Source organism: Trametes versicolor (assembly GCF_000271585.1).
Source record: "Trametes versicolor FP-101664 SS1 unplaced genomic scaffold TRAVEscaffold_1, whole genome shotgun sequence".
Lineage (NCBI taxonomy): Eukaryota > Fungi > Basidiomycota > Agaricomycetes > Polyporales > Polyporaceae > Trametes > Trametes versicolor.
Genome location: NW_007360321.1, coordinates 4,162,817 through 4,181,315, shown reverse-complemented (window position 1 = coordinate 4,181,315; position 18,499 = coordinate 4,162,817). Strand labels below are relative to the sequence as shown.

The window sequence follows — 18,499 nt, the reverse complement described above, 5'->3', positions numbered from 1 at the left end:
GTCAGGACCGGGACATAGAAGGCACGCAATGGTGCTCACCGCGGCGAAGACAGTTTCCTTGAGGGCATCGCGCCAGTCCTGGAGACCAAAGGACCCGCTCGTCTTCATCACCTCGAGGTTCACGGCCTGCTCTTCAAGTTGGCGGATAGCCAGGCGACGAGTTTCCGCGCGAAGCGCGTTCAAAGCGAGCTCGACGTCAGCAAGGTGGTTTAGCATGGTGTGAAGCGCGAGGGGGGTAGCAGACGAAACCGTCTGCGAGGACTTTATACCCTGGCAAGATCGCAGATCGCATCGATGTCGACCGGGGACGGTCGAAAGCTCAGTGGGGGGGAGATGATACGCCCGGTACCGAGCCACCACCCGCCCGGCCTTCTTTTCGCGGTTTCCGCGGGTTCGCGAGACCTCCACTGGGGCAGAGGCCTCTTCGCGGCGCGGGCGCGGAGGGTTCGCACTCGCGCGGAACAACTTATCGCGCGATATCACGACCGCATGGGCAGACACGCGCGGAGGGGGTGTGTTCCGCATCGCCGGACCGGCAGGGCGCAGGGGCGTGTTCCGCGTTTACGCGGTAGACGGCTGGCGCATCGCGGGCGCCGGTCCCCTCCGCGACGGACGTTCCGTAAAGACTTTCTGATCACTGTAGCACGGTTTTGGCTGGCCCTGTAAATACCTACGCCCTCGGACTGTGAGAATTCAGATTCCCCTTGGCTCAGATTTCACCTTCTCTCACGAAGAACCTTCGACGACCCTGCGAACTGCGAACTGCGAACTGCGAACCCTGCGAACCCCTGCGAAATAGTGTTTAGCGTTGCGATAGCGTTGCGAACCCCCTGCGAAGCCCAACACGGGCTGCGAAGAGGCCCTCCTGCGTCCCGCGGAGCGCCAGCTCAGCTGAGTTGTCATCAGTCCACCGTCCTTCCCTCTTCCGTTCCCTCTACTGCGTTTCTCCCGCGTACCGCGCCGCCCGAAGGGCACCCGACACGAACCTGCTTCTCCTCACGCTTCGCGAGACGTTCCGCTGCCCGGTCTCGACCTCCTAGGGCTCTCGACCGTCTCCTTCTTCCGTCCTTACCGGTCGGTTGAGTGCATCACCGTTCCGCCGAGCGATGTCTTTGTCCATCCAGTTGCAAATAATAGCGGTGGCGAGGGGGAGAGGTGGTGGCTTGCGCGAAGATGGCACATGAAATTTCTTGTTGAGCTCCTTCAACTTGGTGAGCCTGAACCGCCACTGGTCAGTACACCGCCCACATTTCACCGCCGTAGGATGTACCTGATGTAGTAACCAAATTTGTTCTCTAGGTGTTTGATTCGCCTCTCCAGAGGGAGATGCTCCTTAGCATACTGGAGGAGCTCTTCCCTCAGTTCATCGTCGGGCGGAACTACAGCAATCTCAGCTGTAGTAGGGGTATGGCAGTAGCAGACTAGGAATGAAGCATACCTGCACCCTGGTCATGGCTGTTGTATCCTGCAGGGTTCGGCATGTAGAAATAGTGTTGTCTTGAGTCTTGGATGTGAGCCTGTAGAGTGTACAGAGGGAGGAGACGGGGGTGGGACTTGCATTCCAGCGGAGCCGGGCTCGTACTGCAACTATTTATGCAGGTGTGCTTAGCCCAGCAATACCTGGCAAATGGCAGACCTATCTCTCAGAGGACAATGCACAAAGACGATGTATAAAGTGTGCATACATATGCCCCGCCACCAATGTTGAGCCAAGCGGTACTATTGAGTGTGGGTGGCTCGCGGGGCACGGCAGTCAGGCGTCACATTTGTGTGCGCAAATCCGGCGGCGCGGGTCATTGGCATCCGGATCAGGCGAACGTGAGTGCAAGGTGAGCTGTTCACATTAACTTGTCAATCACATAGCAGGCGTTGGGCTGCTCGAAGAGCCTGGGCGTCCAGGGCGCGATGACCTCGCACCGGGCGTTGGGCTGCCCGAGGAGCACCGCTCATTGGCTACTAGGGCACGGGCTCGATTGGTCATAGGGCGGGGTACAGCATGCGTTGGCGGCAAAAGTCGGTGATGCGCGGACTGTCTGTGATGTCTCCCATATGTTATGCAGTAGGTGGAGGTCCCGACAGTCAGCACAGAGCGGATGTCCAGTGTGCTCACTCTTCGAGGGTGTGAGAAATAAGGCTTAATATGGAACATACAAGTGCTTAATACCTACAATGCGTAAATGTAAAATGCATAAATTGAACCTCGGCTCTCCCGTCTATCATAGAGGGGGTAAACGGGATGGGTAATGAGATATCTGAACTGAGGTACTACGGCATTCCAGGCGCGTATTTAAGGAACAGAACCTTATTGTTAAGGAAGACAATAAGAGCGTAAGGAATATCAAATCCGGAGTTCAGAGATTCCGGAGTTCCGGAGTCCGGGGACAAAGACAATAGAGCTTATTGTTAAAGGACAAGATGATGAAAGAATGGTGCAATCATAAGGGAACGTACACGTGAAATCCGGAGTTCCGGAGTGCGGGAAAGTCGGAGTATGAAGTCCGGAGCGTGGGAACTCGGAGTACGGAGTCCGAAGTGCGGGAATTCCGGAGTTCAGAGCGGAGGTGCACACGGAGCATAACACCCAAAGACCAAGAGGTCAAGATGAGGGCTAGGGTCGCTACAGGTGGGGTTTATATACTGAGTCAGGGGAACCAAACATGTACAAATGTAAAGGTGGTCTGTGCGTGCTTTAGTGCCAGTCTGCAGGTAGGGGTCAGGTGACTGGTCACATGCTTTAATTACTGGTTCTAAGTCTAAGTGTTGTACAAATGGCCGTAGAAAATAAGGAAAAATGCGGAAAAATACGGGGGTCTCGTCGTCTCCGCGATACCATAGTTCTGGTCCAGAACAGGCAAGGAATAGGACAGGAACTGGATTTCTATCCAAACCTGTCTACCAGCCTGGTTCAGGTCTGGAATAGGCATTACCTAATACTGTAGAGATCAGACCGTAGCAGCGGCGGGGCTGGGTGTGACATGTTTGGTACAATGCAGCAGAGTGGCAGGGTCCACAGCAACCTGTGACGGTGCCGTCCGGAGCGGCAAATGTGACACCCAAACCTGCCGCCGCGCCAGCGGTGGCCGGCGCTACAGTGTACGGTACCTTGGTCACAAGCGGCGGCGGCGTCAGTGACCAGTGACCGAGGGGCCAATAGCGATGAGGCGGAGGTCCCTGTGACCTGTGACACACCGCTACGGTCTGATCTCTACAGTATTGAGGGAGACTAGAAACTGAGTGAAAGGCCGTGTTAGCTTGGCTTACCATGATGTAAGCAAAAGTTCCAGACCTGAACTAGTCTGGGGGACAGGCTTTGCCATTTGGACAGGAATCCAGTTCCTGTCCTATTCCTTGCCTGTTCCAGACCTGAGCCTGGGTGCTTTGCGCATCGTGTGTGAATGGGCAAGAGTGGAGAGGAGCCGTGGGCCACCAAGTGCCTTTGCTAGAAAGGTGACATCGAGCTCTCGACCATTAAATCCACCTCGAGGCCTATACAGGTTCTTGAGTGAATCTTTGGTGCAGGAGATCAAGGTGTGAGGACTTGCTCCCTTCTGAAGGGCTACACAAAGGAGGCGGCGTAGGTGTGGTACATTGTGGGTGGCTAGAAGCATTATAATTTTTTGATGGTCGCCAATTTTTTGTTGCAGTGCTGAGAGCTTTTGCTCTGCATTCCAAAACTGTTTGAACAGTCAGGACATTATATAGCATTGCTTATGAGTGCTCTCGAACTAACCCTGAGTTGCAGCTGTCGATACTTATCTGAGGTCTTTCTCAGAACACCGTCCAGCTGCTTGTACGTCAAGCAGGCCCAAAGAGTGTGATCTGATGCCTTGTTCGCTCAGTTCATGCATGCAAGGAACTGCTCCGAACTGGGAACAGCAGCTCATATCAGGCAGGCTTTGCCTGCACCCAGAACCCTGACAATACAGTCTTTGGAGCAAATCCACAACCAGTGGTCGTTCTCTACTGCAATAGGCTCCCATGGGAGGTGGTAGGCACCTTCAGCATGGTGTTGGTATAGATATTTGTTCCACATTGAACCTGCCATCCACCCCACCAGGACCCCTCGGCACGGAGTCTCCTGTGTTGCCAGATTGGAGCGCATCTCTGCCATAGAGCTGCAGAGAACACTGACATCTCAGTCATCTCCAAGGATGCTCAAAGAGAGAGCACTACCACCCCGTGTGGGTGAGGGGTTGGTGGAAACCTGCAGGCTGCTGCAGCCTGGACTCGGAGCCCAACTGCAAGAAGTTGGAAGGCAAGTTGCGGATGTGAACAGCAAATTTTGCGATGGAACAGGTGCAGAGGTCAAAGGAGAGATGGTTGGGGTATCGCTCCAGCAATGTGACAGTGATACAGAGGGTCTGCTTGTTATCACTGCCGCAGGTGTCCTGGGGGCACTGGTGGGAGTACTGGGGCCTGCCCCACTGCCAATACTTGCCCAGATTGCAGCAATCTTGGTGGTTTTCTTGGCTTTCTGCTGCCTCCTAATATTCTCATTGCACTTTGTCGACTGCCAGTGCATGGAGGATGGGCCACAGGTTTGCCTTCTCCTTCAGGAGGACAACTTGACCGCATAGATTGTAGGCCACTTTGTGTTGGCGTTTGGCAGGATCAAATTCAGTCCAGAGAACTGTAGCATCATCAAAATAGATTGCAAGGGGTGTTATGGAGATATTTTGGCTGCCTGAAGATGAGGTCATTGTAATTTGTAATGGTAGTGGTGGTAAAACATTCACAAGGCACAAGCAAACATATCCTTGCTGCACAAATAGATAAGAGCATTGGAGTCAATCAGTGCCCATTATGGCAAGTCCCCAGTGTCTCTTTCCAACCTCCTCAAACTCATCACAAATGTTGCAATTGGAGAGTTCTGTCTCATCTTTGCAGCTAGTGCAGTGGCACATTAGGTAGATATGTTTTGCAATACCTCATTACAGAATTTTGGGGACATTTCATTGGGAAACAAAGTAGGTACAAGACTTCGAGTCAAACCACGTGGGAAGAGTGTCTTTCAGGACCCCAAACACCAGTCTTACCACCACCACCACCCAGGTTGGTGTCAGTGCTCCCCACAGCAGATGCCCCTTGGTCTGACCCCTCATTCCTCCAGAAATGAATGACCACCACAATGTCTCTGAGCATTGCTAATAGCTTTGCTGAAGCCCTTTCCTCCCCATGCCGCACCTCTGTCCAGACTCTGTTCAAATTGGGCCTACTACACAGCACACATCCTAACAACAGGTCTACCATCAAAAACCAGCTTCCTTGACTGAGGCTGCTCTCAAATGACATATAATTGCTGCCCTAAACTCAATCCCCCTCATCTCAATCCACTGCCAGTGGTGAGCTGGCTTCAAATTGTCAGCCATAGGTGCAATGATCTGACCAGTAATGAAGCTTCTATACTTGACATCCAAGGTTGATCATGTTACATTCCTTACATCTTCTGAGCACTGATATAGACACTGACCAGGATACAGACTTGGTTGATCTAACAGGCAATGCCTGTCCACATATATACTACTTACTGGCTGCTTCTCACACCTGTATTCGTAAATTGCATATAGTCACAATTATTCTTGATGAACAAAATCCATCACTATCTGGTGAAAGAACTAAGGTCACTTCAATAAGCTGGACCAACATAGACAACCATCAGGAAAGGACGGGTGCTCTTAGCTCTACATGCAACACAAATGTATCTTGGAAGATATGAATACAAAAGAAAATGAAAGATACTAGTGCACAATCTCATATACCAAGTATGCTATGCTCCAAGGGATCCCTCCATCTGCTCCCTGTACCCTGTTCCCCCTCATCAATATCACTGCCCGAACCTTTATGTTGTACAACAAGACTCGGAACGATCGAGAATGCCTTCAGTCGATTACTCTGCACCAGCCATGCGAGCGCCTGGTCGAGTGCCCTCGAATATGCAAAGGGAGGATATGTGAGATGATAGAGTAGCCGGCGAGCGCTGGCGGGATTGACCGCGTAGGCGTGCGTGCACTTCGGGGCGAATGACGGATGGAGAGCGACCGGTGGGGCGCTTGAGGACAGCGCATCGGGTTCGACCAAGGCGGGATGATGGGATTCGTTGGACCAACAGTGCCCTGTAACACCTTTGAGCGAGTGCAAGACGGATGAAAGCAGAGGGGACGCACCTAGGAACACGATATCCCAGCCCGCCGGCAATACATTCCAGACGGCGCGTAATCTCTCGGAGATGTCTTGCTCCATGTCGACATCGTCTTCCAGTATCAAGAACGCATCGTCGGGCTTTCTCAGAGATGACTGGTTCCCTTCGCTGTGTTGTTCAAGGTGGCCGTAGTCGGCGATTTGCTGGATGGCGGTGAGGTGAGAATACCAGCAAGCGATCCTTGCAGGTGTAAGCAGCATGAATGACGGCAGATGCGAGGTGAACTTGACGCCATGAACATGATCTTCACGCGCAGAAGTGAGGGGTGCCGCAGCACGAGAGGACACAGCGATGTCGTGCGAGGGTTGAACCGATGTCGCGAGTGTATTAGAAACGGGGGTGTCGCCAGAGCTGAAGTCCGCTGAAGAGAAGGTTGTAGAAGCCGCGTGAGGTACCGGAGGAAAGCAAGAGGATTCCGAGGGCGGTGGCGGCTTGGACGAGTCCGAATCCCCACTTCCAGATGCGAGATTAGAGGGCCATTCGAAGATGCGAGTACCAGTACCGCTACGAACAGATTTGACGCAATCTATGATAGAGTCCACGACCGGCTCGTCATGGGAGATGGCATCGACATAGGACCAAGGTATACCCAGAGCGAGTCGCAAGCGTTCCATGGTTGCGCGGCGATCGACACGGCTGGGACGTGATACGACGAGCACCCGAGAGAAGATGCCAAACACCTTGTTGTGTTGATTATATATCCTGGCCGCACTCGAGAGCGCGTCTTGCGGGGGTGGTCCAGTGAGTCTCTGTTCAGGAGATGAGTCTGGAAACTGCGAAGGCCACAAGCTAGTAAGCGAAGGTGGCGAAAGTAACCCGTCCGAGAGGGTATAGTGATAGGACACAGAGACTAGCGAGAAGGCAATGGCAACGAGCACAGCAAGGCAGCGTCGAGTGCGAGTCATCGTAGTCGAGAGGGTGGCGAAAGACGAGGGAGGAAGGTTGAATTATGTGCGCGCCTATTGCCGCCCTGTCCCAATCGGGCGACCGCGAAATTTCAGACGCTCGCGAGCTTGAGCGCGCCTTGTTCTTCACTGGCCATCTCCTCCTCCTCGCCATCTCTCTTCGCTATCATGGGCAAGCATGCGCGCAAAAAGCAAAAGACTGCCCCCCCTGCTGAGGTTGAACCGCTCGGCATGGTCGCGGACCGTGCGCACGACACCGCCAAGGACGAAGAGGAGATGCGCCTGGAAAGCTTTCTTTTTGGGACCACCGACGGCGCCGCAGGCTCCGACGACGAGCATGACATCTTCATTGATGATGGCGCAGAGTACGGTGGTACGAGCGAGTTCCGCAATATTGATGACGACGAAGTGAGCGCCATCCGGTCCTTCTGCACTCACTAGACCTTATGTCCGCTCCTAGCTATTCGCCATAGACCAACCGGCCCCCGAGGCATCCTCCAGCACAGCTACAAAAACGGAGAACGTATCCAGCCATACGTCCTCCGCATGGACAGACGCAGACGACACCACCCTCGAGGTGTCCCTGGCTACGGACAAACGGCGTCGGAAGCTGCGCGACGCCGTAGCCGAGGACACCGTCGGAGGGCGGGACTACGAACGTCGCCTGCGCAGGCAGTACGAGAAGATCAACACGACTCCAGAGTGGGCGACGAAGGCGCGTAAACGTGTGCAAGACACGACTGGGAAGCGCAGGAGATCCTCGACAGACTCGGAGCCTGACGCGGAGGAGGCGGAAGAAAGCAGTGCGCTCGATTCTCTACTCTCAGGAACGGGCTCTGTTCTCGCCGGCCGGAGGGCGAAAATCCTAGCCCACGGTTCGCTCTCCATCGAACGACTGCGCGACGCGAACCTATCCGCAAAAGCGGATGGCGAAATCAAAGTCGTGCAGTTCCACCCATCGCCCCAAGTCCCCGTGCTCTTCACCACGAGTGCAGACCGACGATTACGGCTCTTCACGGTAAGGTTTACCGACTTCCCTACTCCTCTCTTTAGCTGACCCCTTTATAGGTGGACGGACATACCAACCCGCACCTCCAGACCCTCCATATCCCCTCCCTCCCCATCACGAACGCCATGTTCCACCCTGGCGGCACCTCTGTCCTCCTAACCGGTCCTCGACCCTTCTACTACACCTATGACCTCCAGACTGGCGCGACACAACGGTCACCTCGTGGCCTCTGGGGTACCACTTTCACCGGTACCAGCCAGGCCGCCCAAGACGGCAGCATGGAAGTGTGTGCCTTCGACTCCACCGGCTCCGTCTTAGCCGTCGCTGGTCGCAGAGGGCACGTTCACCTAGTGGACTGGCGAGCAGGCGGTGGGCAGGTCGTGGGCAGCGTCAAGATGAACTCCGGGGCAAAGTCGCTCTGGTGGTCAGGCGATGAGTTGCTTACACTAGGTGAGGACTCGGAGGTGTACGTCTGGGATGTCGGCCAGCGGAGGTGTATCCGACGGTGGAAAGACGATGGAGGGTACGGCAGTCAGCTTCTAGCTGGAGATCGGGCAGGGAAGTACCTTGCAACCGGGTGCGTAATTTGCCTGAACTCGGAGATCTTGCGCTCATAAGGATGTCGCAGGTCGCGCATGGGCATTGTCAATGTCTACGGCTCCGACGCTGCGTCGGGTAGCGTGGACCGACCAAAAGCGTTGAAAGCAATCGGAAACTTGACAACCTCTATCACCTCGCTGAAATTCAACCACGACTCTCAGCTCCTTGCGATGGCGAGCAACGTAAAAAAGGATCAGATGCGTATGGTATGTGCCCTCCACCCTCTCCGATGCGGACCGTCCTGAACACCTTCTTCAGATCCATCTGCCATCGCTCACCGCGTTCTCCAACTGGCCCACATCAAGTACGCCGCTTGGTCACGTCACGAGTGTGGACTTCTCCGCCGGCAGTGAGTTTATGGCGGTGGGCAACAACCGAGGGCGTGTCTTGTTATACCATCTCAGGGATTTCAGCGCGTTGTAGCCCCCCTTTCTGAGACTGCAGCATTTGCGCGTCCACGCGCACTCTCGTACTTGATGCGCGACCGTAATCTCGTTTGCCTCATGAGCCCTTGGGCAGCTTGACTTGGAAAGTACCTGTAGACGGTTCAAGATCCAACACCATTAATGAGGCGGTGGAAGGAGCTCACATTGTGGCAAGTTGGTAACTTCTGGCACGACGACTGCTTGAAAACCAAGTCTCACAAGCGCTCCGCGGATAATGCCCGCCGGCATAGCGACGTACTGAGAATATTGCGAGTCGTTAAACCATACATGTGGGAACGAAGTCAAGCAGAGTAGACGTACTATCTTGGACTTCCTAAGCGTCTCTGCACGGCCTTCCCAGCCAGAGACGCGAGTGAGGGGCTTGAACGCATTGTCTTGGAGGACATATACGCCCTGAAAATGACCTATAAGCCCACAATCAAATCATTCCGAAGGAACGGCGACGCACTCGGTGATTGGTGCGCAAGTTGTCGACCTGCTTCTCCCAGCATGCGCTCCAGAGGTCTTTGCATATAAACTTGATAGCATCGAGCGTGTCTGTAAAGAGACCGCGATCATGGCATAGCCTGGGGAGGGTATTAATTTCGTCCGGAGCAAGAAAACGAAGGATACGGACCGCTCAGCCATGTTCGCGCCGACGTGCATGCCGATGGCTTCAAGACGGGCGCGTAGCTCCTCCTCTTCGCCCTCCTGGCCGTCTTTGGATATTGAAGAGCGCGATGCGTTGCTGCCCATAGATTCGCGTATCTTGTCTTTCTTGAGTGCTGGAAGTGCGGGTGCGGGGGTGGGCATGAGACCAGCGTCGATCATCTCCTGCTCTACCTTCTTCGCGCGGGCGGTGGCGACGGCGGAGGAGGCGCGTAGAGTGTTGACCATTTCGATCACGAAGTAGTCCACGGCGGGGCCGTCGACATAGCGAGGGGATGGGTCGGCGACTGCGGCGAGAGAGGGAACCTGGGACATGGACGGTCTGGCGGACATGGGAGGGTGAAGGGCAGAGACAAGGTCGAGCTTGTGCTCGGATGACGCGCTGCTTACCTGATTCGTACTCTCTCCTCCTGCCCTCACCTGCTCACGACTCGGACGACCGACCTAGACAGCGGTCGACGGCCGCGCACGACCCCAACGACCGCGACAATGAGCGGCCTTTCTTCCTTCTTTCCCACAAAACTCTTGGGCTCAATGCATTCCAACCCTCGCGAACGGCAGACTGATCCTCTCTCCCGCCTCCGCTTCACCCTCGAGACCATGCCCGGCTCGAGAAAATACAACTTCACCCCCGCAACACGCGCCGAGATCCTTGCAGAGCTATACGACGCGTTCTGGGGTCCCTACGCTCACCTCTTCCTCCCAAATTCCAACTCTAGCCTTCCTCTGCACGCTACTCTCAGCGAAGTACAGGCTGCCGCCGGTCTCTCCAAGGACCCTCAGGTCGTGCCCGGTAGGCCGTGTGGCCACATATTCAAGAAGGGAGAGAGCTGCTTTCGCTGCAAGTGCGTTCATTCCATCGTGCTCTCTCCCTCTTCACACTAACGGTGGCCTCCAGAGACTGTGCACTTGACGATAGTTGTGTCTTGTGCTCCCGTTGCTTTGAAAGCATAGACCACACCGATCACAACGTCAGCTTCTTCATCGCTCAGCAATCAGGTGGATGTTGCGACTGCGGCGATGTCGAAGCTTGGCGACAGCCTATCAACTGCCCTTTCCATCCATACTCGATCGAGAACGCAGAGTACATCAATGGATTCCAGGCGAAGACTTTCCGTGACCCTCCAAGGCCACACCCCAAGACCTTGACCGGCCACGACATCCCTCCCGTCAAGAACTATCCATTCAGAGTCCATGTCCCTCCCGACCTACGTGATAGTATAAGCCGCACTATTGGCTATGCCATCGACTTCATCCTGGACACACTCGACTCCTCGCCGGACGAGACCTTCATGGCCACTCCTCCCAGCGAGGCCGTCCTTCGCTTGCAGCCTACAGGTGATCCTCTCATGCACGACCAATTCGCCATCGTCGTCTGGAACGATGACAAGCACTCCTTTGATGAGGTCATAGAGCTACTGCACGACATCACCAACCGCTCGCGCGAGGAGGCTGCCCAGATTGCGGACCGCATAGACGAGCACGGCCGAGACATCATCGAGATGAGTGGTAACAGCGCTCGCCTCCTGGACATGGCGCGCGCGATTGCTCAAATCGACCTCGGCGTGACTGTCCGCCGTGCATTTGACACCTTTCGCGAGCAGGTCTCTGCTGTGATCATCGAGTGGCTCTTAGACCTCACTCGAAGTCGACTCAGCACCGACGCGTTGATCTTGCGAGAAATTCTGGCGTCCGAACTGCTGTCTCCTCGCAAGAACTCTTCTCTACTTTCTGCCAAGGATCCTAGCAGAGTGCTCCCGGATCTCCAAGAGCCGACGAGGCTTGACTGGCTTTTCCTCTACCATGCCCGCTTGTGGAAGAAGCCACGTCTAAATCTCAAAGAGATATACGCTTCCCTTCTTACAGTAAGCCATCAACACAAACTGGCGATAGGTATGTCTTGCTTCTGCTACCACTACACCTGTCTTCAACGTGTTTTCCAGCATCTCACTTCGCTGGTGTATACCATCGCATCATCGACGCATACCTCCTCACCGACCGCGAAGCCGAGACTTCTATCAAGTACTTCGCGCTGCAGCTCTTCACTGTTCCCTCCATCTCGCTCTACATCGTCCGCCACCACAACATCGTCTCGCGTCTTCTCGCCATTATCACCGCCTTCTTCACTAACCAGATCGCCGAGAAGAGGATCGCGTTTCCGCCCAAGTCCGACGCTGAAATCGACGTTGACACCTTCCCGTTCAAGTCGAAGCGTTTCATGCCCGTCTTCAGCGACCTCCGCTACCTATGCCACAACGAGTCCGTCCAGCACCTCATCGCGTCCAACCGCGAATTCATCGTCCAATTCGCCCAGACCTGTCAGATCTTCATGTGCATCAACCCGAATAAACGCGCCGCGTCCAGCCACGTCGAGTATGAGACGGATGCATGGATTAGCGTCTTCAACGTCACTCTGTCTCTGTCCAGGGTCATCAAGATTTACGGAGAGGCCTTCTCAAAGGCCAAGCCGAGCGGGCTCGTCGCCGCTATCCACACGGTCATGCACCACATCCTGAAGTGCATCACCGTGGTTGATGACCGCCGCGACTTGGCGCGCTTCCCGCCCGTGGCTTTCCACCATGTCGTGTTCGGAGAGACGACGTACAAGATCATCGAGTTCGATGTCATGGACGGCTCTATCAGCTTCCACCACTCGCTGCAGTGGCTCCTTGCAGAGCTCTTTAAGCACGTCGACATCCTATCTGAAGAGCGGCTGAGCCAGAACGGCTACAGCAGTTTGAGGGACGTATGCTTGCGGCATGTGAACGAGGAGGCTTTACTCACCGTCATTGACTATCCGCTGCGAGGTACGTGCAAGCCACCGTCCGCTATGGAAATGCACATTGACATGTCCCTAGTGTTGGCCATGATTGCACAGATCCGCACCGGACTATGGGTTCGTAACGGGTTCGCGATCCGAGGCCAGCTCCTCCACTACCGCGACTTCATGCTTCGAGAGCTGTGCTACGACCAAGACCTCTTCATCTTGCAGACCGCCCTCGTCGTTCTCGACCCCAACACGGTCTTCGTAAGCATGCTCGATCGCTTCCAGCTGCTCGGCTACTTCTCTGGCGCGACCCTGCATCCGGCCTACGACACCTCCCACCTGTCCGGCATGGTCGAGGAGTTCTTCTATGTCCTCATCACTGTCCTCACAGAGACCGCCAGCGCGACCAAGATGTCTCTCCGCGTTGCTGTGCGCCGGGAGATCGTGCACGCGCTCGCGGTGGGACCCTGCTCCTTCACTGACCTTGTGAAGCGCGTCGCCGAGCGCATGGTCGACGACGTCTGCTTCGAGCGCGTGCTCCGCGACGTCGCCAACTTCAAAGCGCCGGATTCGACGGCCGACTTCGGTACGTACGAGCTCAAGGACGAGGCGTTTGACGAGGTCAACCCCTTCTTTTACCACTACACCCGGAACAAGCGGGAGGAGGTCGATCTCGTGCTGCGCAACCGTCTGAAGAGGGTTCTCAAGGTCCAGGACCCTGTGATCGTCCCGAAGCAAATGAACATCACGACGGGCCCCTTCGTGACGTTGTCGTCCGCCTTCGAGTCGGAGGTCCTCGTGCAGATCTTCTTCTACGGCATCTACAACATCCTCACCCTCACGGACGCCACGGATGCAGCGCCGCCCTCGGCCGAAGCTATCCTGGACCAAATTCTACATTTGATAATGGTTGCGTACGTCGAGCGTCCCTCGGTCTTCAGCGGGCTGGCCGTCCATAAGGCCTTCGAGGAAGAGAAGAACCTCATCGACATTCTGTCCACGTTCGAGTACCACGAGAAGTACCCAACCTACAGGAGGCGGGTGCAGTGGATCCTAGACCACATCACTGAGCACGAGCGCCCCGAGGTGGAGAGTCGCCGTCGCCGCCCCGAGTCGCAGGCCGACGTCGAGGACCCGAACGAGGCGAAGAAGCGTGCTGCGAAGGCGCGGCAGGAGGCGATCATGCGGCAGATGAAAGCACAACAGGCTCAGGTCGCCTTCAACTTCGAGGATATCGATGATGACGAGGACGAAGACCTGGAGGGCACCCCCGATGCCCCGGTCTCATACGGGACGTGCATCGTCTGCCAGGAGGAGCTCAACGGGACGAAGTCATTCGGCTCCCTCGGCTTCATCCAGCCCAGCCGCCACCTCCGCAAGCATCCTGATGGGTACCAGTCGTACACAAACGAGTCCATGATGTGCCCGGACTCACTTGACCGCACGTCAGAAGCGACCGCAGACACGGGCTTCCCACCTCCTGTCGCCGAGATCAAGAACTCGAAACGCTTGCATTCGACCAACTTCGACGCGTTCCCTTCGCAGTTCACCCGCTTCGGCCTGCACGCCTCCATATGCAGCCACATGATGCATCTCGACTGCTTCACCGTATACAGTGCGTCGATCCGACAGCGCCACCGCAACCAGGCGACACGGAACCATCCCGAAAGTATCCCCCGGAAGGAGTATATCTGCCCCCTGTGCAAGAGCCTCGGGAACGTCATCCTGCCAGTAGTGGTCACTACGCCACCTCCGGAACTTAACAACCTGGCCTTCCCAGACTGGGTACGGGCTGCGGGTATCAGCATCCTCAAGTCGAAGCCCGACCCAGTTCTAGAATCCCTCCAGTTCCGCACCGGCAGCGGGGAGTTCGTCTTCTGGGCGGCACAAGACTCCGCGTACCAGTCGCATCTGCGCGTCACCGAGCGGCCAGACAGCGCCGAGCTGCACAAGATGGTCGACACGGTCATGGTCGTGGCGAAGAACATCTCTCAGCAGTCACGACACCTGCGGGAGCGCACCGAACCCGAGCCCGGTGAGCGTGGTGCGGGGATGTACCTTCCGGAGGAGTTGGTCGGCTATTCTGTGTCTGCCTTGGAGGTCGCGCTTCGCGGTCATGGCTCCGCTGGGAAGACGGTTGCAGACCTGATCACCGATCCTCAGTATCGCATGATTCGCGGGCTGCTCGCCTGCCTCACGAAGGCTGTCTCCTTGAGCTTCAAGCTCAGGCCCGACGAGGGTCGTGAAGCTGTTCGGCAAGCAATCATCAAGCGACTACTTCCAGAATGGAGTCGGACTTCATTCACGTCATTCTCGCACCCTCTTCTCCTCCGCGATCCCTTTGCGCTCCTGGTGGAGACCGCGGCAGTCGCGCCGGACATGCTCAGACACATCCTCATCCTGACCTACTACGCCAACCTCGCGCGGACGGTCATCGGGCTCGTGTATATTCTCAACAAGAGCCGGAGCGCCGCGACACCCGCACTCAGTACGCGCAAGTACGAGGATCTCTTCGGCGACACCCGCATGTTCTTCATGTCCGTGGTTCGCCACTCTCCCATCTTCGAGCAGGCGGCTGAGGGTGTCCTCCTATCCTTCGGCGACGCGCGCATCGAGCAACTGCTCTACGCCTTCACCTTGCCCTTCCTTCGGCGCGCCCTCATCCTCTGCCGCGCGACCTACCCGAACGCTTTCGCGACCCCGCCCGACCTCGACGAGTCTCTCTGCGAGTACCGCCGGCTGATCAAGATCCTTGGCATCCCTCCGCTAGCGCAGCTGCCCGCGCAGGACACGATCCAGAACGCCCTCTCGGGGTGGTGCGCGCACTACGGACACTCGCAGGCTGCATCGCAGCTCAACTGCGGCGTCATGCTCGAGTACCCGTCCATCTACCGCCTCGCGCGCCTTCCGCTCGTATTGGACCACCTATACCTCGACCAGGACAAGACGATGACCTGTGCGCGGTGCAACACCGTCCCATTGGACGCGGCGATTTGCCTGTTCTGCGGTACGACGGTGTGTTTCCAGAGCCACTGCTGCATGGATCTCGATAGCCAAGCTCGGGGAGAATGCAACATCCACACACGAGAGTACGTCTCCTGATTGCCACCCGGTTTTCGCCCTAGTTGTGACTGACGTGCCCTCTGCAGCTGTTCCGGACCCATTGGCCTGTATTTCCTTGTCAAGCGCTGTTCGCTACTATATCTCTACGCCAACAACGGCGCCTTCGGCCAGTCGCCGTACCTGGATGTCCATGGCGAAGTCGACGTATCGATGAGGTATGTGTCGTCTCCCCCAGCTACCATCCACGCTTACTGACCCTCCCGCAGACGCGGCCGGAGACAATACTTGCACAAGGCACGGTGGGAGGACGTGCACAAGACATGGCTGAACCACGGGATACCCACGCTGATCGCACGGCGTCTCGAGGGGACGGTGGACAGCGGAGGCTGGGAGACGCTTTGAGGCTTGACCGATCGCAATTGTACAGCACCGCAAACGCAACGCACCGTACGAGTAAACTAGAGACCAAATTGTATTTTAGTCTGTATACCTATTGAATCTCCCTTCGTCTCGTGCCATGATGTGCACAGATCACGGCTTCGACGCCTGCAACCTGGCAAGACTGCGTTCAGGCCCGAGGACGTACAGAACGTCAGCGACGCTAGGGCCGGTCTGCATATGCCCATTAACTTGAGGCGGTTGCTGAAAAGGGAAGCGCAATCGTACCTTCATGCCCGTCAGAGCGTGCCGAAGGATAGTCATATACTCCTTCTGTTTCAAAGACGTCTTCGCGTTCTCATCATGCAGCACCTCGGACAGCGCAGCGGTCTCCCAGGCGGTCTCCAAGCCACGCAGACGTCCTACCAAACTCTCCACCACCATAGCTACCAGACAGACTCAGCAAGGCGCAGGGGTGAGATCATGCAGGGAGAGCCTACCGTAGTTGTCGTTCGGGAGCAACTGGCGCATCTTCTGCGCCTCTGCCGACGTGTAGTCGGGCTCAACGAAAAAGAATGGGCCGAGCGCGGGGATATCGCTGAGCTTGGTTGTGCGACCCTGTGCGGAGCGGTCCAGTCAGATTATGCACTCTATATAGAGATTCATGCGCATATACCCACCTGCAGCGAAAATATGACCTTCCCAAGGTATGCTAGGTCATGATGCGGACTGCCAGGAGTGCACATTCAGAGAACCTCCTGCGCTTGTGAAGGATGTTCCACACACCTATCTGGATAGGTTTTCTTAACGTAAGGCTGGGTGCGCTCGGCGAGTGTGCGGAGACCGTCGGACGTGGTCATGAGGCGCATCAAGTGGTGCTTGTTGAGGTATTCCAGCTTCACTGGGTCCAGCACAGACCGCCGGTGCGTCAGGACGGAGAAGTCGAACTGCACAATGCCTTTGAGCACTCAGATGCCAAGGGAGGGCGGAAGTGCGAACTCACGTTCCGTATCATTTCCTCCATCGACATAAGTGTAGTGCTGTCCGGGGCCTGCTTGTGGGACGCCGATGCTGACGCGTCCTGTACGCCCCAGCCGGCAAGAGCGAGCCAATTGAGAATCGAGCTGGGTTCCCATCCGCGTTTCTTGAGGTTACGGTGAGTGGTCATGTAGTCCAGATTACGCTGGAACATACCTTGTAGTCCAGGACATGTACATCGCCTTTCCGTTTTGACATCTTGGTTCCGTCGGCGTTAAGGAGGATGGGCAAGTGAGCGAATTGCGGCATCGGGAGGTTTAAGCAAGCGTATAGATCAAGATGCAGAGGCAATGAAGGAAGCCACTCCTACAGGAAGGTGAGTAAGCGAGCAGGTTGGTGAACGGAGCGGGCGCACCTCTCCGCGTACGACGTGAGTGATGCCCATCTCGTAGTCGTCTACCACCGACGCTAAGTGATATGTTGGAAACGAGTCGGACTTGAGAAGGACAGGATCCGTAGGCAGGGACTGGTGGGCGTCCTTCAGATTCTTGAACACCAAGTCATATCCTGTCGGCCGGTCGGGTGGCTTTCCATCCTAGAACAAGCTTTTGGTTCATGGACGCTTGCTTCGCAGATTGATTAACAACTTACGTTCAGTCGGATGATGAACTTCTCGCCTGCGCGTACTTTGCGTGCAGCCTCCTCCTCGGTAAGATGCAAACAGGACTTGTCATAAGTAGAGTTGGACCCGGTGCGGGCGAGCTTCTCGCGGGTGGCGGCCAACTTGTCCGGGGCGCAGAAACAACGGTAGGCGTGTCCCGACTAGCTCCATACGCGTAGATATAGTCAGTCACGTCCGGTGAGAGCAAAGTGGCGAGCATACATCAAGCAGCTTTTCTGCGTACGAATGGTACAGGTCTAGCCGTTCCGACTTCTTGGGGTGAGACACCAGTTGTACAGTGAACGCAACGGATAACATACCTGGAAGTAAGGTCCATGGGGGCCAGGTTTCCCGGGACCTGGTATTGCATTAGAGACGAACACACGCTAGGGCACACGCCGGTTGGACTGACCATGGTCGTACTCCAGTCCCGCCCACTCGAGTGCACTTTGAATGCCTTCTACGGCGCCTGGCACAGTGCGAGCCTACAGAGGCTGTCAGCGGAAAGTGGTACTGCATGGGTCGTATTGACATGCCCTGTCGGTGTCCTCTATTCTCAATATCCACTTTCCACCGGTCTTGCGCGCGTAGAGGTAGTTGTAAAGGGCCGTCCGCAGACCACCAAGATGTAGTGCGCCGGTTGGGGACGGCGCAAAGCGCAGAAGAGTAGTCATGATTGCACACGCGGCTGTTCCTCCAGGCTCGAACAGTCGTGGCCGACAGCGAAGGAGGAGGAACGAGAGAGTCGAGCTAGACGTCGACCGAACGTCGACGAACGGTGGCGCTCGTCTCTCTCGGCCCGGGCACCCGCAGAGGCGGCGAGCGCAAACGCAGAGGGCAGTCGT

The 18,499-nt window shown here is 56.2% G+C and overlaps 6 protein-coding genes across 6 annotated transcripts; 2 read left to right on the top strand and 4 right to left on the bottom strand.

The window, feature by feature from the left end:
• Positions 1-1,036: 1,036 nt before the first annotated feature.
• On the bottom strand, positions 1,037-1,377 carry TRAVEDRAFT_108590 (uncharacterized protein; the record flags this gene model as incomplete). The annotated part of the gene is made up of 2 exons (XM_008035096.1): positions 1,037-1,217; positions 1,271-1,377. Coding segments are annotated over 2 exons (288 nt in total), but the record flags the coding sequence as incomplete, so codon positions are not given.
• Positions 1,378-5,751: 4,374 nt separating this feature from the next.
• TRAVEDRAFT_111506 (uncharacterized protein) lies at positions 5,752-7,104 on the bottom strand (the record flags this gene model as incomplete). The annotated part of the gene is made up of 3 exons (XM_008035095.1): positions 5,752-6,113; positions 6,165-6,423; positions 6,535-7,104. 3 exons carry the CDS (start codon positions 7,102-7,104, stop codon positions 5,752-5,754), a joined length of 1,191 nt encoding a protein of 396 aa, XP_008033286.1.
• Positions 7,105-7,272: 168 nt separating this feature from the next.
• Positions 7,273-8,730, top strand: TRAVEDRAFT_16959 (WD40 repeat-like protein; the record flags this gene model as incomplete). Its single annotated transcript, XM_008033567.1, has 3 exons — positions 7,273-7,512; positions 7,565-8,122; positions 8,173-8,730. The coding sequence occupies 3 exons, from the start codon at positions 7,273-7,275 to the stop codon at positions 8,728-8,730; spliced, it is 1,356 nt and encodes a 451-aa protein (XP_008031758.1).
• A 484-nt stretch (positions 8,731-9,214) lies between these two features.
• On the bottom strand, positions 9,215-10,122 carry TRAVEDRAFT_110181 (transport protein particle component; the record flags this gene model as incomplete). Its single annotated transcript, XM_008035094.1, has 5 exons — positions 9,215-9,249; positions 9,303-9,396; positions 9,460-9,552; positions 9,608-9,725; positions 9,776-10,122. 5 exons carry the CDS (start codon positions 10,120-10,122, stop codon positions 9,215-9,217), a joined length of 687 nt encoding a protein of 228 aa, XP_008033285.1.
• Positions 10,123-10,296: 174 nt separating this feature from the next.
• Positions 10,297-16,039, top strand: TRAVEDRAFT_108499 (uncharacterized protein; the record flags this gene model as incomplete). The annotated part of the gene is made up of 6 exons (XM_008035093.1): positions 10,297-10,652; positions 10,706-11,700; positions 11,751-12,614; positions 12,666-15,663; positions 15,724-15,852; positions 15,904-16,039. 6 exons carry the CDS (start codon positions 10,297-10,299, stop codon positions 16,037-16,039), a joined length of 5,478 nt encoding a protein of 1,825 aa, XP_008033284.1.
• A 90-nt stretch (positions 16,040-16,129) lies between these two features.
• TRAVEDRAFT_140508 (glutamyl-tRNA synthetase) lies at positions 16,130-18,370 on the bottom strand. The gene is made up of 13 exons (XM_008035092.1): positions 18,191-18,370; positions 18,067-18,139; positions 17,975-18,012; positions 17,877-17,924; positions 17,645-17,815; positions 17,409-17,588; positions 17,210-17,359; positions 17,019-17,159; positions 16,802-16,962; positions 16,696-16,744; positions 16,516-16,633; positions 16,304-16,461; positions 16,130-16,249 (listed from the first exon to the last, which is right to left on the bottom strand). Exons 1-13 carry the CDS (start codon positions 18,326-18,328, stop codon positions 16,169-16,171), a joined length of 1,506 nt encoding a protein of 501 aa, XP_008033283.1. The 5' UTR covers positions 18,329-18,370; the 3' UTR covers positions 16,130-16,168.
• Positions 18,371-18,499: the final 129 nt, after the last annotated feature.

Excerpts from the sequence above, each read along its gene's own strand:
- TRAVEDRAFT_140508 (XM_008035092.1), bottom strand. The coding sequence starts at position 18,328 with ATGACTACTCTTCTGCGCTTTGCGCCGTCCCCAACCGGCGCACTACAT. Across the intron at positions 18,013-18,066 it reads GGGACTGGAGTACGACCATG|GTCCCGGGAAACCTGGCCCC; the intron begins GTCAGTCCAACC and ends ATGCAATACCAG. Across the intron at positions 17,360-17,408 it reads CTCACGTCGTACGCGGAGAG|GAGTGGCTTCCTTCATTGCC; the intron begins GTGCGCCCGCTC and ends ACCTTCCTGTAG.